Source organism: Sminthopsis crassicaudata, chromosome 6 (genome assembly GCF_048593235.1).
Source record: "Sminthopsis crassicaudata isolate SCR6 chromosome 6, ASM4859323v1, whole genome shotgun sequence".
In the NCBI taxonomy this organism is placed as follows: domain Eukaryota; kingdom Metazoa; phylum Chordata; class Mammalia; order Dasyuromorphia; family Dasyuridae; genus Sminthopsis; species Sminthopsis crassicaudata.
In genome coordinates this window covers 253,957,475-253,970,839 of record NC_133622.1, presented here as the reverse complement: position 1 = coordinate 253,970,839, position 13,365 = coordinate 253,957,475, and the positions used below count along the sequence as shown (strand labels likewise).

Here is a 13,365-nt window from a genome sequence, read left to right as displayed (position 1 = left end):
TGCCTGCCTGTGTGTGCTGTGCCGATCTGTGCCCGGGAACGCGTGTGCTGGCTGAGTGGCTGCAGGTGGCCCTGCCAGCACATCCACTCTCTTCCTACCCACAGATGTGGGGGAGGGTTCCAGTGCCAGCCGCCCCTTTCTTTCCCAGATTAGTGGCTGCTAGGTGCCCCCGCCACACAACAGGCTGCAAGTTTAGGGCTCCAGAGAAGGGGAACCCCATCTTTGTGTGGAACCAAAAATACTTGATTTTGCTTTCTGGCCATAGTTTCCAGGTCCTGAGTTTCTGGATTCACTTTCCCCAACCAAGGTATGAGTTCCAGACACCCCCGCCACACTGCCCCAGGCCTTGCTGGGAATCAGCAGCCCAGGGAGGCTGGGATCTCGGATAGGCTTCCAGGAACTCGAGGTCTCAGAATGGGGTGGGTCTCAGGCCCCATGGGGGGCAGAGAGAGGTACTGGGAGCAAGGGTCTCCTCTGGGCGCCCTGCACTTCCCAGTGATTACGGGCTGCTGGGGTGCTTGGGGGCTGCTTCAGGGACATAATTAACAAAGATTTCCAGAGAGAGAGCAGAGACCACATCTGAAGTCCCACCCTCTGCTCGAAGGGAGACCACATCAAACAGACCCTTCTTTCTTCTCCCTCCTCTTCCTCCTCCCCCACTCCTTTAAAAAAAAAAAAAAAGAAAAAAAGAAAAAAAACTAGTCCCCAGCTCCAGGAATGGGGCAGAGCAGAGAGATGGGGGAGGGCGGTAGGGACCTGGTAGGTGGCTGGCCAGGGGCAGTGAGGCGACTGGGGAGGAGGGTGGTACCAGGAAGGAGATGAGACCCTGTCCCAGGCAGGATCCCAGCGGCTGGGGATGACGGGATGGATGGATGCTTTGACCGTGCAGGGATGCGAGGAGGAGGGAGGAGGGGCGGGGACCGAGTGGGATGCAGCGGTGTCGGGATGAAGGGGATGCCCGGGATGCCGGTATCCACTCCGGGGACCGGCCCATCCCCCGGAAGACCCCTCTCGCTCTTACGGAGAGCTGAGCGCTCAAAGTCTGGGCGCGGGCCCGGGGCAGGGGAGATACCCAAAGGCGGCAGCGCTGGGGAGATGATGGCGGTAATTAGCAAAATCGTCCCCATAATGGGAGCAAGCTGGAAGCAATTTGCGGAGCAGTTATTAACCGGCCGCTCCTCCACCCACAGGCGGGGGGTCGGCTTTAATATCTAGGCGCTGGGGCCCGCCAGGAGGCGCAGAACCCCGGCCCCGGGTGGCCCTGGCTCTGGCCCGACGGCGCGGATCTGGGGGCCGCTCCCCTGGGCTCTCGCCCCGGCACACGAGCCGGAGCGGACCCGGCTCCCTTCCCAGGGAGAAGGGCAGCCCCTGCCTGCCTCGGGAGCCTGCCCGGCTCCCATCTCTTGTTGAGCCTCAATTTCCTTATCTATCAAATGGGCGCACTCACGACCTTCCTTTCGGGACTGTTATAAGGGTACAGTGAGGCAATGCGTGGGAAGGATTTAGTGAGGGGCAAGTGTAGATGCGCGTGGGACGCTACACTGCCTTTGTGCGTCATAATCACTATTATGGAACGCGCCCTGCCTCCTCCCCTGGGCCGCCTGGAGGCTCTACAGGAGGGCCCCAAGTGGAGGGGTGGCCAGGCCTGCGGGGCTGCTCTGCCCCATCGGGAAAGTGAGCTGCCTGGTCAGCGGGTGGGCCGGGCTAGCCACGGTCAGCCTTCCCCTGCCCTTTCTCGGCCCCCGTGAGCCCCGGATTTCCAGAAAGTTGACTCAGAAACACTTAAGGGACCTCCGAAGTGGGCCGATGTGCCATTGAGAACACCCGCACATATATACATGCATGTACACACATGTGCACACAATCCCCCTCTCCCCCACATGATCTGCCTTGGTTTGAAGCCCTCTGGGAGGAGCCTGTGGCTCCCTCCTTCCTCTAGAGAGCCCCTCCGCTCTGAGTTGGGTTTTTGGAACAGTTAAGAAGTATTTGCCTATAAGACAGACCCTGCTCCTTTCACCACCACCCTCCCTTTTGTGTCTGCTGGATAACCATGCTTTCTTCCCTGCAAGCTCCCCCTCCAGCCTACCTCCAGCCTTATGCCCTCCCTTGGCTCTCTGCAGCTTAGCAAAAGCTTCCCTGCCATGTGACCGCTAGATCCGGAGCATAGCCCTGTAGCTGGGGTCTCCAGAGGCTAGAAAGCTCCAAAACTATGAGTGTACTGGCCTTACACCCACACCCAACTTATCAACCCTTCCGATACTTCAGGGGGCAGCTAGGTGGCGCAATAGATAGAGCACCAGCCTTGAAGCCAGGAGGACCTGAGTTCAAATCTGCCCTCAGACACTTAACACCTCCTATCTGTGTGACCTTGGGCAAGTCACTTAACCCCAATTGCCTCAGCAAAAAAAGAAAAAGAAAAAAAAAAAAAAAAAGAGAGATACTTCAGAGACCTCTTGGGAAAAGAAATGAAGGCAAACAGCACCATTATCCCCCACCTGAGAGAAAGATTAGGAATATTGCCCTGGCCAAGGGGAGCCAGACCAGACCCAAGTCCACAGGCAAAAAGGGGACACAATATTTGGGAATGAACTTGAGGTCTCTGCCTTGACCCGCTTCCCACCACTCAAACAAATGGACAGGGCTGAAGGGGTGTGTGTGTGTGTGTGTGTGTGTGTGTGTGTGTGTGTGTGTGTGTGTAGGTGGAAGGTAGGGAGTCCATGTAGGAGTCCTGAATCCAATTCAGTAAGCTTTGATTGTTAAGCACCAAGAATGGGCAGAGAAGGCTCTGGCAAAAACCAAAGTTAGAGAAACATCCCAACTGCCCTTAAGGAATTCACCGCATAATAAAGCAACAGAGGGAGAAAAAGAAGTTTTGCCATGGTTCCATTTCTCCAAGCAGATTGGGGGAGAGGGGGATGCAGCAGATGGGAGCAGACCAAGGACTGCAGGAATGGGGAAGGAAGGTCATTCCTGACTGGAAAGAGGGGTTTGGTTTCCCCAGGAAGGGGAGACTGAAACCAGGCTTTAAAGAATGGGGAAAGGAATTCTAATCGGTACCAAGGAGGTGATCCAGGGAAATAGGGAGCAACTTGAGCAACAGTCACAAGGATGAGGGCTGGAGAGTAGCCAAGTGCACTGTAGAATGCTGGAAAAGGAGCCATTTGAGATAAGGTTGTGGTCACTATGTGAAGAGCCTTGAATGGTGAGCAAACAAGCTTGAATTTGGGGACATAGTGAGCTAGATAGGAGGTCCTTGACTGTGAGAGTGTCGAGGGATCATTGCAAGGATCCTTAGTCTAACCCCTTCATTTGACAGAGTGGGAAACCAAGGCCCAGACAGAAACCCCTCCATCCCCTGATTGCAGACCTAATGCTCTTTCCAGCTGACCAGAGGAGAGAAGAGCGATTTCTTCTTATGGAAATCTGGCTTGCACGGAGTTAATAGACCTGTAACAAATGTTTGTTGAATTGACTTGGACAGAATTGAATTAAAGGGCACTTCCTTGACTTCTGATGGATGGCATTAAAGTGTCAGGCTTAAATGGGACAAATTAATCGCTCTCATTTCCCAAATTGTGCCCCCCAAAGCTCTTGATTTCCAGCCATTTCAGATGCAAATTTAATTAACGAGTTTTCTCGAGCTGGCACCTGACAGATTCATTCCGGAGAGGAGGCTCTGCTCTGTCTGAGAGCAGCTCCCTCCCTCCTGCTCTGGGAGTCTCTGGGATTTCAGTGTCCATCTGTCTGTCAGCCCCTGTGAGTGTCTGTGTGTCTGATTGTGTCTCCCTCTGTCTCTGACTCTCGCTCCCTCTGTCTTTCTCTCTGTCTCTGTCACTCTCTGAGGGTCTTTATGCTGCTCTGGGTCCAGGCCTCTGCCCCGGGGTTTGAGCCTATGGCTCTTCCTCTCTGCTCCTCCAGCACCTGCCCCCGTGGGTGGAGGGCACCCGGATTCCCTGACTGCCAAGCTCCCATCGGTCCCCTCGGGTCCGGCCGTGGGCCTGCCAGTTTCCTTTCTATTGGGCCGAGCTCTGGCGGTGGGTCAGTTCTTGGGGTCTGGGGGGGGGTGCTGGCAAAGCGCAGCCAGTGTGGGCATCCTCGAGGCCGGGGGGCAAGGAGCGCCACCTCGGAACGCGGCTTCCCTGAGCCTCCCCCTGCCCCAGCCCAGCACCCAGAAGTGCTTCCCGCGGCGGCTGGGGGGCCTGGGCTTTTTCCCGGGAGGAGGATGACGGGAAGAGCGGAAAATCGAGTGTGACGCCCGGCTCCCTCCCAGTGCTCGCACGCTCCCGGGCTGTCGGCCCCCACGCGCACTCAGCCGTTCCCTCCGTCCCTCGCACACCCGCACGCCCACGCGGACCCCGCCCCAGACACGCGCGTGGGGAGCCGCGCGCACATGGGCACCCCCGCAGCCCGGCCACACACGGATGCTCGCGGCACCCTCGCGCAGGTCCCCGGCGGTTGGAGCCCTCCTTTATCATGCTCCGTCTTTTAAATGTGCATTTTTAAAAGCGCTCCCACCCCGACCCCGCCCCTCGTTGTTTTAAGGCCACATCAGTCATCCCGCTTGTCACTATTGTGATTTGGGATTGATAAGGGGGGGGGGGTGCTTGACAGACAGACCCCAGGCCCTGCTGACTTGAAATCCTTAATGTATAATTTTCGGACGTGTAATTGGTCTTCAGGGGCGTGGGGGAAGGGAAGAGATCTTTCAAAGAGGGGCTGGGGGGAGGAAGAGATGAGAGAGGGCGAGGAGGAGAGAGCGGGGAGTGGATGGGTGGGGGGCGCCGGGCCCAGCCGCACCTCGGAGCTCCCCGGCGCTCGGCCGTGCGCCTCGGTGTGCCCGCGTGCTCGCTCCTCGCTCTTTGTGTGGGGTGCGGCTCGGCCCTAGGGGCGGGGGAGTGGGGGATCCTGGGTGGGAAACGCCAAGACCTCTCCTCCGGGGCCGAGGGAGGGGAGGGAGGGGAGTTCCCGCACGCCTGCGGGACGCCTCCTTCCCTCACTCCCTCTCTTCCTTCTCTTCCTTCTCCTGCCTCCCTCTTTCTTCCCCTCCTGCTCCCCATCAACTGGCCCCAGAGCTCTATTGTTGCCAGCGAGGGCTTTGATTTCTATACTCTCTCTATCAACAACATTTTTTCCCAGTCACAAATTTGCCGGGCTTCTCCTCCAGTGGGTTCTCTCTGCCTCCCTCCCCTCCTCTCCTTCTTCCCCTCCCTCCCTCCCTCTCTCTTTCTCCCTCACCTTCTCCCCCACTCTGTTGCCCTCAGCCTGGCTGCTCTCTCACTGATTTGAGGTTCGAGAGGGTAGGCGGACCTGAGAAGGGAAAGAAGGTACTGAGGGTCGCAGAGGCCCTCTCCTCCCCGTCCCCGCCGTGCGCTCTGGGGGTTAGCAGCTCGGCCGGCGGCTGTCGGGGCTGCTGAGCCTCGGCTGTGGGTTCATGGGCGCCCGGGGGGCGCCCCGTCCCCACCTCCGTCCTGCTCCGGGTCCCCGCAGTAGCCTCAGCGTCCCTGTCACCATGCCACAATGGTCCTGATCTGGCTCTTGATATTCAGTCTGCTCCATCCCGGCGGGCTGGCGGCGGGGGCCCTGGGTCTGGCTCAGTCAGGGCCCCCCAGGGAGGAGGAGACCGGGGCCCCAGAGGGCCGGCTCCGGAGAGATGCCGGGGGCCGAGGCGGTGTCTATGAGCACCTCGGCGGAGCGCCCCGGCGCAGAAAGCTCTACTGCGCCACCAAATACCACCTGCAGATCCCCCCCAACGGCCGAGTGGGCGGCAGCCTGGAGAACAGCGTCTACAGTGAGTACCTCCCTGCGGCCCGACCTGCGACCCTCGGGGCTGGGGGGCCCGGGGCCCGGAAGAAGAGGGAGGACCATGGCCGGGGGGTGCGACCGAGACAAGCGCGGGGACCGAGACAGCGACTGGGGGGACGTGTACGGGCACGGGGATGGAAGGGCGCAACCGTGGGCTGGGACAGGACGGGGACCGAACGGGAGCAGAGACCGGCTTAGGGACCGTCCGGGGGGTCGGTGCTTGGGCCGGGACTGGCACGTATCTCCCTCTCTCAGGCCCGGGCTTCCGAATTCTGGGTCTACTTGGGGGACGACGAGTTGCGGGAGATAACGCGTCCTTTACACAAGGCTTAGTCGCGAGTATTGCCGTATTCCTGGCCCTTTTTTCCCCCAATGCCAGCCAGTGGAGGAGCCCCCGGGCTCTCCGTGACTAGGCTTCCCCCGCCCCCAGTCTTCCCCCTTAGGCTCTCTCTCTCTCTCTCTCTCTCTCTCTCTCTCTCTCTCTCTCTCTCTCTCTCTCTCTCTCTCTCTCTCTCTCTCTCTCTCTCTCTCTCTCTCTCTCTCTGTCTTTCTCTCTCTGTCTCTCTCTCTCTCTCTCTGTCTTCTCTCTCTGTCTCTCTCTCTGTGTCTCTCTGTGTCTCTCTGTCTCTGTCTCTCTCTCACTCTCACTCTCTCTCTCTCTTGTCTCTCTCTCTGTCTCTCTCTCTCTGTCTCTCTCTCTCTCTGTCTCTCTCTCTGTCTCTCTCTCTCTGTCTCTCTCTCTGTCTCTCTCTCTGTCTCTCTGTCTCTCTCTGTCTCTCTCTCTCTCTCTCTCTCTCTCTCTCTCTCTCTCTCTCTCTCTCTCTCTCTCTCTGTCTCTCTGTCTCTCTGTCTCTCTGTCTCTCTGTCTCTGTCTCTGTCTCTCTCTCTCTCTCTCTCTCTCTCTCTCTCTCTCTCTCTCTCTCTCTCTCTCTCTGTCTCTCTCTCTGTCTCTGTCTCTCTCTCTCTCTGTCTCTCTCTCTCTCTGTCTCTCTCTCTGTCTCTCTCACACACACACACACACACACACACACACACACACACACACACACACACACACACACACACACACATACACACACGGCATCCCGCCTCCCTTCTCCTCCTTGTTCCCAGGCCTCTCTCCCGCGGAGCGGAGGGGAGATGCTCTGTGCGCCTCTGAGGAGGAGGTCGGCGGGGACCCCGGAGTCTCGGTGCCCCTCGGGCTCTCCTTCTCCAGCCCACCCTACCCCCACCTAGTGACCCTAGCAGAGTCCCAACTCTGATATGGCGTTCCTGCCTAGCTTCGAAAGAGATCCGGAGGAGTGGGGATGGGGTCGGGACCCAAGGTCGGAGGGCGCGCCGCTCCCCACTTTTCTGTCAGCGCTTCTCAAACTCTTCCGCAGTGCCCCCCGAGGGTTTTCTTACTCTGCCCAGCGCCGCTGCCCAGGCCCTTGCAGCAGCGCCCCAGCCTGCTCCCGCCGCCGGAGAGAATCGCCGCGGCCGGGCTGGGTATCGCAATGTGTCGGGCAGCTCGAGGGAGCTGGCGATGGGATGGGGCGAGGGTCAAGCTCAGGGGCCGGGGCCGGCCTCGCCAGCGCGCTGGGCTCTCGGGGCTGCCCAGGTGGGCGCTGCCCCTGGCGATCTGCTGGCGCGGACTCGGAAGGGATCCCCCAGCGCTCGGAAAGGGTATGGACAGTGCGGGCCGGATCCGTGCAGATCCCCCCAAGGTGACTTCGCTAAGTCTCCCCGGGAGCTACTTTGGGAAGAAGGAAGGTTCCGAACTCTCCTGGAATACTTTGCCCTCTGAACCATCCCTTTAAGACCGAAAACCGGGCAGTTCCCCTCTCCTGTCCTGCGACCGGGTGCTGTGGGGCGCGGGGCGCGGGGCACGGGAGCTTGCCGGCAGCCGGGACACCGCGGAGTGTTTGCAGCAGGAGCAGCGGCGTGGGGCCCGGGCCAGCCCGGGGCACCGGAGCGTACGGGTCGCAGGAAGCCGGCGGTAGCCTGCGCTGCTCTGCGGTGGATTCGCCAGCCCGGGGGGAGATGCGGAAGCTGCGGGGGTCTGGCTGAAGGCGGCGAAGGAAAACCGCGGTTTCCGTAAGGAAACCTTCAGCCACCAAAAGGCTTTTTGGAAGCATCATCCCTCAGAGTTCATTAACTGGGTGATAGAAACCAGCTGTCACCCCTCGGTATCCCCCGGCGCTCAGGAAATGAGGCGCTCATCAAGAATTTGTTTGGGGGTGGGGGGATGAAAACAGCTCCCACACATGTGTGTGCTTCCAGGTGCCACCCTCCTCCCTTCCCCCTCCATGCTGAGCTCCCAGACCCTGGGATGGCAAGAACCCAGAATGCCTTGTGTCTGGAGAATCTCCTCACTTCTGGACCTTTTCTTCTAATTATCAATGGCAGAGCGTGGGGCACCAACAGTATAGAGCTTTGAGGGGAGCCCAGGAAGGCCATATCTCTGGCCTTCTGGCCCCTGGAGCCCCCCTCCCCCATACTGGTCCTGTTTCATCCCTGTGGCTTCCAGCACCTGCCTCCACCCCCATCTCCAGTTGCCCAGAATGTCAGTCGCCTGTGACCCTCTGGCTCCCTGCATCACCAACCCCAACCCAATCTCTTGTCCCTGGACCAAGAGAAGGGCTCTTCATCTCCTTGACCTCTGACCCCGGGGACAGAGGAGCCAGTATGGCTAAGCCTTGCCTTTCACTGAATTCTGTCTCTCCCAGACATCCTCTGATAGCTTTCAGGTCAGAACCCCTTGGGGGCCAAGCCACTTATGGCCGGACCCAAGCCTCAAGGTGTAGCCTGCCCCTTCCATCTTCCCCTCCAGCAGATCTGAGGGAGGCCATTGTCCTCTAAAGGAGACCTTTGCTGTCAGTCTAAGAGAGTCAAGAGCTCTCCTGTCCCTCAGAAAAGCATTAGAGGGGATTTAGGCCCCCTTTCCTCCTTTTTCTCTTTTAATAGACACAAGGGATTAGGGGACTCTGGTTCAATGTCAGGGCTTGGCCTTGGGAAGCTACTGGAGTCTCAATTAATCAGCCAGGAATGTGCATCCAGGGCAGGGGCCCAGCTTTAGCCAGGTCCTTCTTTCTTTGTCAAAATGCCTTTTTTTTTTCCCCTTAAAGAGTCCCCCCTAGGTGGCTTTTCTCCTGCAGGGACTTCTGAGTTATTTTAAAGAGAAGTTAGGGACACTGGTGATCAGCAGCCATAGCAGACATTTCAACTCCTGGCTGGGCAAAGGAGCATCACTAACCCTCCACTGCAGGGAATCATTCTGCTCTGCTTTTGTTCCTAGGTATCCTGGAAATCACAGCAGTGGAGGTTGGAATTGTGGCCATAAAGGGGCTGTTTTCTGGGCGCTATCTGGCAATGAACGAACGGGGCCGGCTTTATGCTTCGGTAAGTTTAGCTTTGATACATCAGCAGAGGTGGGCCTAATCTGAAACTGAAACAATATCGGCTAGCCGATTATGTGAGTTGCTTAGCCCAAAATGGTCCCAGAAGGTAAGAAATATAGAGAAAACCCTGGGAGACTAGAACAGGAGCTGAATATAAGTCTCCTTCCCTACACAAGTTACTTTCCCAACTTTCTCATTTGTAAAATGAGGTGGTGAGCTGAAGAATCTGGAGTGTCCATCCAAAAAGTTTCTGAAGTGGACACCCATACCTTGTTGTAGCTATTGAATGTCCACAGAAGCAGATTAATACCCCCCCAGACACTTGGACCTGATGGCTTTTCAGGTAACTGCACCAGCCAGAATTCTCAAATAGTATCCTTCCACGGGGTTCCTCTGACCCTACAAAGCTCACTCTGGTACATTGGGGAGATCCCTTCTCAAAAGGAGCATCTGTTTCAGAAAAGATTGGTACCATCCAGCTAATGGGTGGGAGAGTGAAGTATATTTGGGCTCAAAAGACCTAATTCAACTGGCCTTGTTGTTTCATAGTCAATCAATGACACAGTCAATCAATATATTAAACACTTATCATATGTCAGGTGCTTTCTCAATGCTGGAGGCCCAAAGAAAAGGGAGAAGAGGGCCTGCCTTCAAGGAATTAAATAACTAGATATATACAAGATATAAACAGGGGATTTGAGAGATGATCTGAGAGGGAAAGAGATGGGGATGGGAAAGTTAAGGGAGAGGGGCCTGGAAAGCCTTCTGCAAAAGGTGGATTTAAGCTGAGTCTTGAAGGAAGTCAGTGAAACTAAGAGAAGAGAGAGGCGGTGGAAAGTCCTATCGACTGGAGATGAAATCACTTGGAGGAAAACTCAATAGATCAGAGCGTCTGGAAGGATAAAATGTAAGGAGACTGCGAAGATTGAAAAGCATCACATGACAAAGCACTTTAAATAACCAACAGAAGGATTGGATTTGATCCTGAGAGTAATAGCAGGCAGAATGAGGAGTTTGTGAAGTAGGGAAGTATGTGACATGGGCTAAAGTCTAAGACCTGAGTCTTAGAAAATCTTGGTGACATATTGAGTGGAAGATGGAGTGGAGTGGAGAGATTTGAGGCAGGAAGGACCATTCAAAGATTTTTGGCAAGTGAGAAGTGATGAGGGTCTAAGTCAGAGTGGACCGTGTGAGCTGAGAGAACTGGAAGATGTACACAAGAGATGAGTTGAAGGTGGGAATGGGAATATTTGGCAACAAAATAGATACATGAGATGAATGGGGTGAGGCAAGGATATCACCAAATATACCACTGTCAGAGTTAGAAAAGACCTAGTAGCCATCTAGTTGAATCCATACCCTGCCCTGTCCCAGCCCTAAGATTCACTTGACAAAAGATCTTTCTGTTGCTTTTTTAAAAGCTGACAGCATCCTGAGTGACCCATTTCACTTTTGGACAGCTTACACCATTGGGAGGTTGATCTTGACACCAATCAACCCACATTAATTAAAACCTCCTATGTGCTTGTCCATATGTGCCAAGTACTGAGACAGCAAGTCTAAATTTGCCATGACAGTTTCCTAGGAGAGACAGAATTCAGGGAAAGGCAAGCCTGAGCCATACTGGCTCCTCTGTCCCTGGGGTCAGAGGTGTGTGAAATTTGCTACCTCCAACTCTAGCTGGATTGATTCAGGCTGATGGGCTGCACCCTTAAGCAACCCGAGGTTTCCATCTAGATATAACCCAGGCTATTGAATTCTTTCTACTTTTTTTGTGCTGAGGCAATTGGGGTTAAGTGACTTGCCCAGGATCACACAGCTAGGAAGTGTTCAGTGTCTGAGACCAGATTTGAACTCAGGTCCTCCTGACTTCAGGGCTGGTGCTCTGTCCACTACACCAATTAGCTGCTCCCTAATCTTTCTACTTTTGACCCATACAGTATTTTCTGGGCTTTGGTGAGTGTGGGCAGGAGGTGGAGCATGGATTATTAGAATCTTAATTAATTAAGGGCAATCAGACAGAGATAAAGCAGCGCCATCATGCAGGCTTCTCGCTCAAACACATTCGCACAATGTACATATAAACATTCACAAACGTGCTTATGTACACATTCACTTGCACAGAAATGCTACCCGATTCACACCTTCGTTTGCATCCAGACCCGATACAGACGGACTTATTCACACACACTGTAGTTGTGAGCTGGAACTTACCCATATGCATGCTTTTTTCATCCTCATACACACCCAAACACACAATCACTAGCAGAATCACACACTGACACACATATAGATACACTTATCCACAAAATCATGCGTGCTTGTATTCACACACTGGAACACATCTGTACACAATCACTAATAAATATACTCATTCCCACAGAGAGACATATATATATATGTACATATATATATACCATATATATATATAGAGAGAGAGAGACACTTATTCACACACATCCACACACATTCACACACATACATCACCACTAATCAACACTCATTTGTGAACACATTCACACATCTTAGCACAATTCTTCCAATAATAATTATTTAATATTCCTCCATATACATGCTCAGACCCACAATACAGATATGCTCAGATGCATGAGCACACATACTAATGCACACAATAGAGACACATATACAGACACATTCACACATATACATCGCCACTAATTAACACTTATTTGCACACATGTTCACAATTCTTCCAATGATAATTATTTAATACTCACCTGTACACATGCTCAGATATATGATACAGACACACTCATACATATGAGCACATTCACACACATACACCCACTCAGATACACAACCCCCCCAGACCCTCGCACCTGATGGTGCTTTTTTGCACCAGCCAGAACTCTCAAATAGTGTCCTTCCAGGGGGTTCCTCTGAGCCTACAAAGCTCACCCTGCTACATCTGGGATCTCCCCTCTCAAACTACTGCCTAGCGTTTTAGACAACGTGCATTGCCAAAGCTCTTGGGCTGACCCAGGGCAGGACTTGGCCAGCGGCCTTGCCATGTTCTCAAGCCCCAAATGCTCACCTGCAAACCTCATGCCTAGAGGAGGGAGAAAATTTCTTTTCTTTCCTTGAGAGAGAAAAGGGAAAAAAAGCAGGAGAGGCCATCACAAGCTCACTGCAGGAGGCTGAGTTTAGTTCAAGGATGCTGGGAAGAGAACCAGCTAAACCTTCCTCTTGTCTTCTGAGTGTCCTGGGTAACACTGGGAATGGGGGTGGCTCAGGCCAGTCTGCCCAAATGGAGAGCAGAGGCAGGAAACCCTCGTCCCATGGAGGCAAGTGTAAGGGGACCAGCCATGTCCCCGGCGCTGAGCCCGGCCTCCCTAAGTCACTTCCAGAGCCGGATCTGAGCCATCTTTTCTATGTAAGGCCCTTCTAACCTTTCGAGGAGAGTTCTGTAGGCATCCTTCATCTTCCATCTTCCTCTTGCATCTGTTGCCCGTCTCATCTGACAGAAGAAACCGAGGTGCAAAGAAGTGAAGGAGTTTCTCTGCCCATGCTGGTGCCCACAGGATGCCCCTGAGGCACGATGTCCCCTCCCGTTCCCCCAATTCTTCAGGACTCCTGGGTCAGCGCTGCCCCTTACTAAGCCTTGCTGCTTCCCAATTACTAGCTTCATGTCCTTAGAAAAGATCACTCCTGAATCTGTTATCCTCGCTTCTCAGGAAAAAAGTGTCATTCTGGTGTAAGCCACATCCGGATGTGCTGTAAAAGGCATAGGATCTTACCCAGAAGGCACTTGGGATCTGTAGAGAAGTGGCCAGCTCTGACTGTTTCTCATGGGGAAGCTCCCTTCCTGTACCTGAGATGCAGAGCTGGAAGTCACCACCAAACACCTGTTCTAGAAGAGGTTCAGAAGAACACCACCCCCCACCCCAGGATCTTGTTTGTGGTACCCAGGCCTCGTCAGGGCCCTCACAAACTCTTGGCCACGTTCTTCCAGATCTGTCTTTCACCTGCCTCCCCCAAAGCCACAAGCATAAAATCACCAACAATCTCAACACCAAAATAACCGAGCCCAACCTTTCCACTTTACAGATAAGCAAACTGAGGCCCAGGAATGGTAGGAATAGCAGATCTGGGATAGAAACCCCACTTTTGGCTTCCCATTCAGCATACCCTGGAAAGTCAGTGCCATCCATCATGGCGGCAC

At 54.5% G+C, this 13,365-nt stretch overlaps 1 protein-coding gene across 1 annotated transcript in view; it reads left to right on the top strand.

Annotated features, from left to right (window-relative positions):
• The first annotated feature begins 4,924 nt into the window (after positions 1-4,924).
• The window catches only part of FGF3 (fibroblast growth factor 3), a 9,853-nt gene continuing 1,412 nt past the window's right edge, over positions 4,925-13,365 (top strand). The window contains exons 1-2 of the mRNA XM_074274322.1: positions 4,925-5,788; positions 9,080-9,183. Coding sequence (XP_074130423.1) covers positions 5,518-5,788; positions 9,080-9,183 — 375 coding nt within the window. The 5' untranslated portion in view covers positions 4,925-5,517. The remainder of the gene's footprint in view (positions 5,789-9,079; positions 9,184-13,365) is intronic.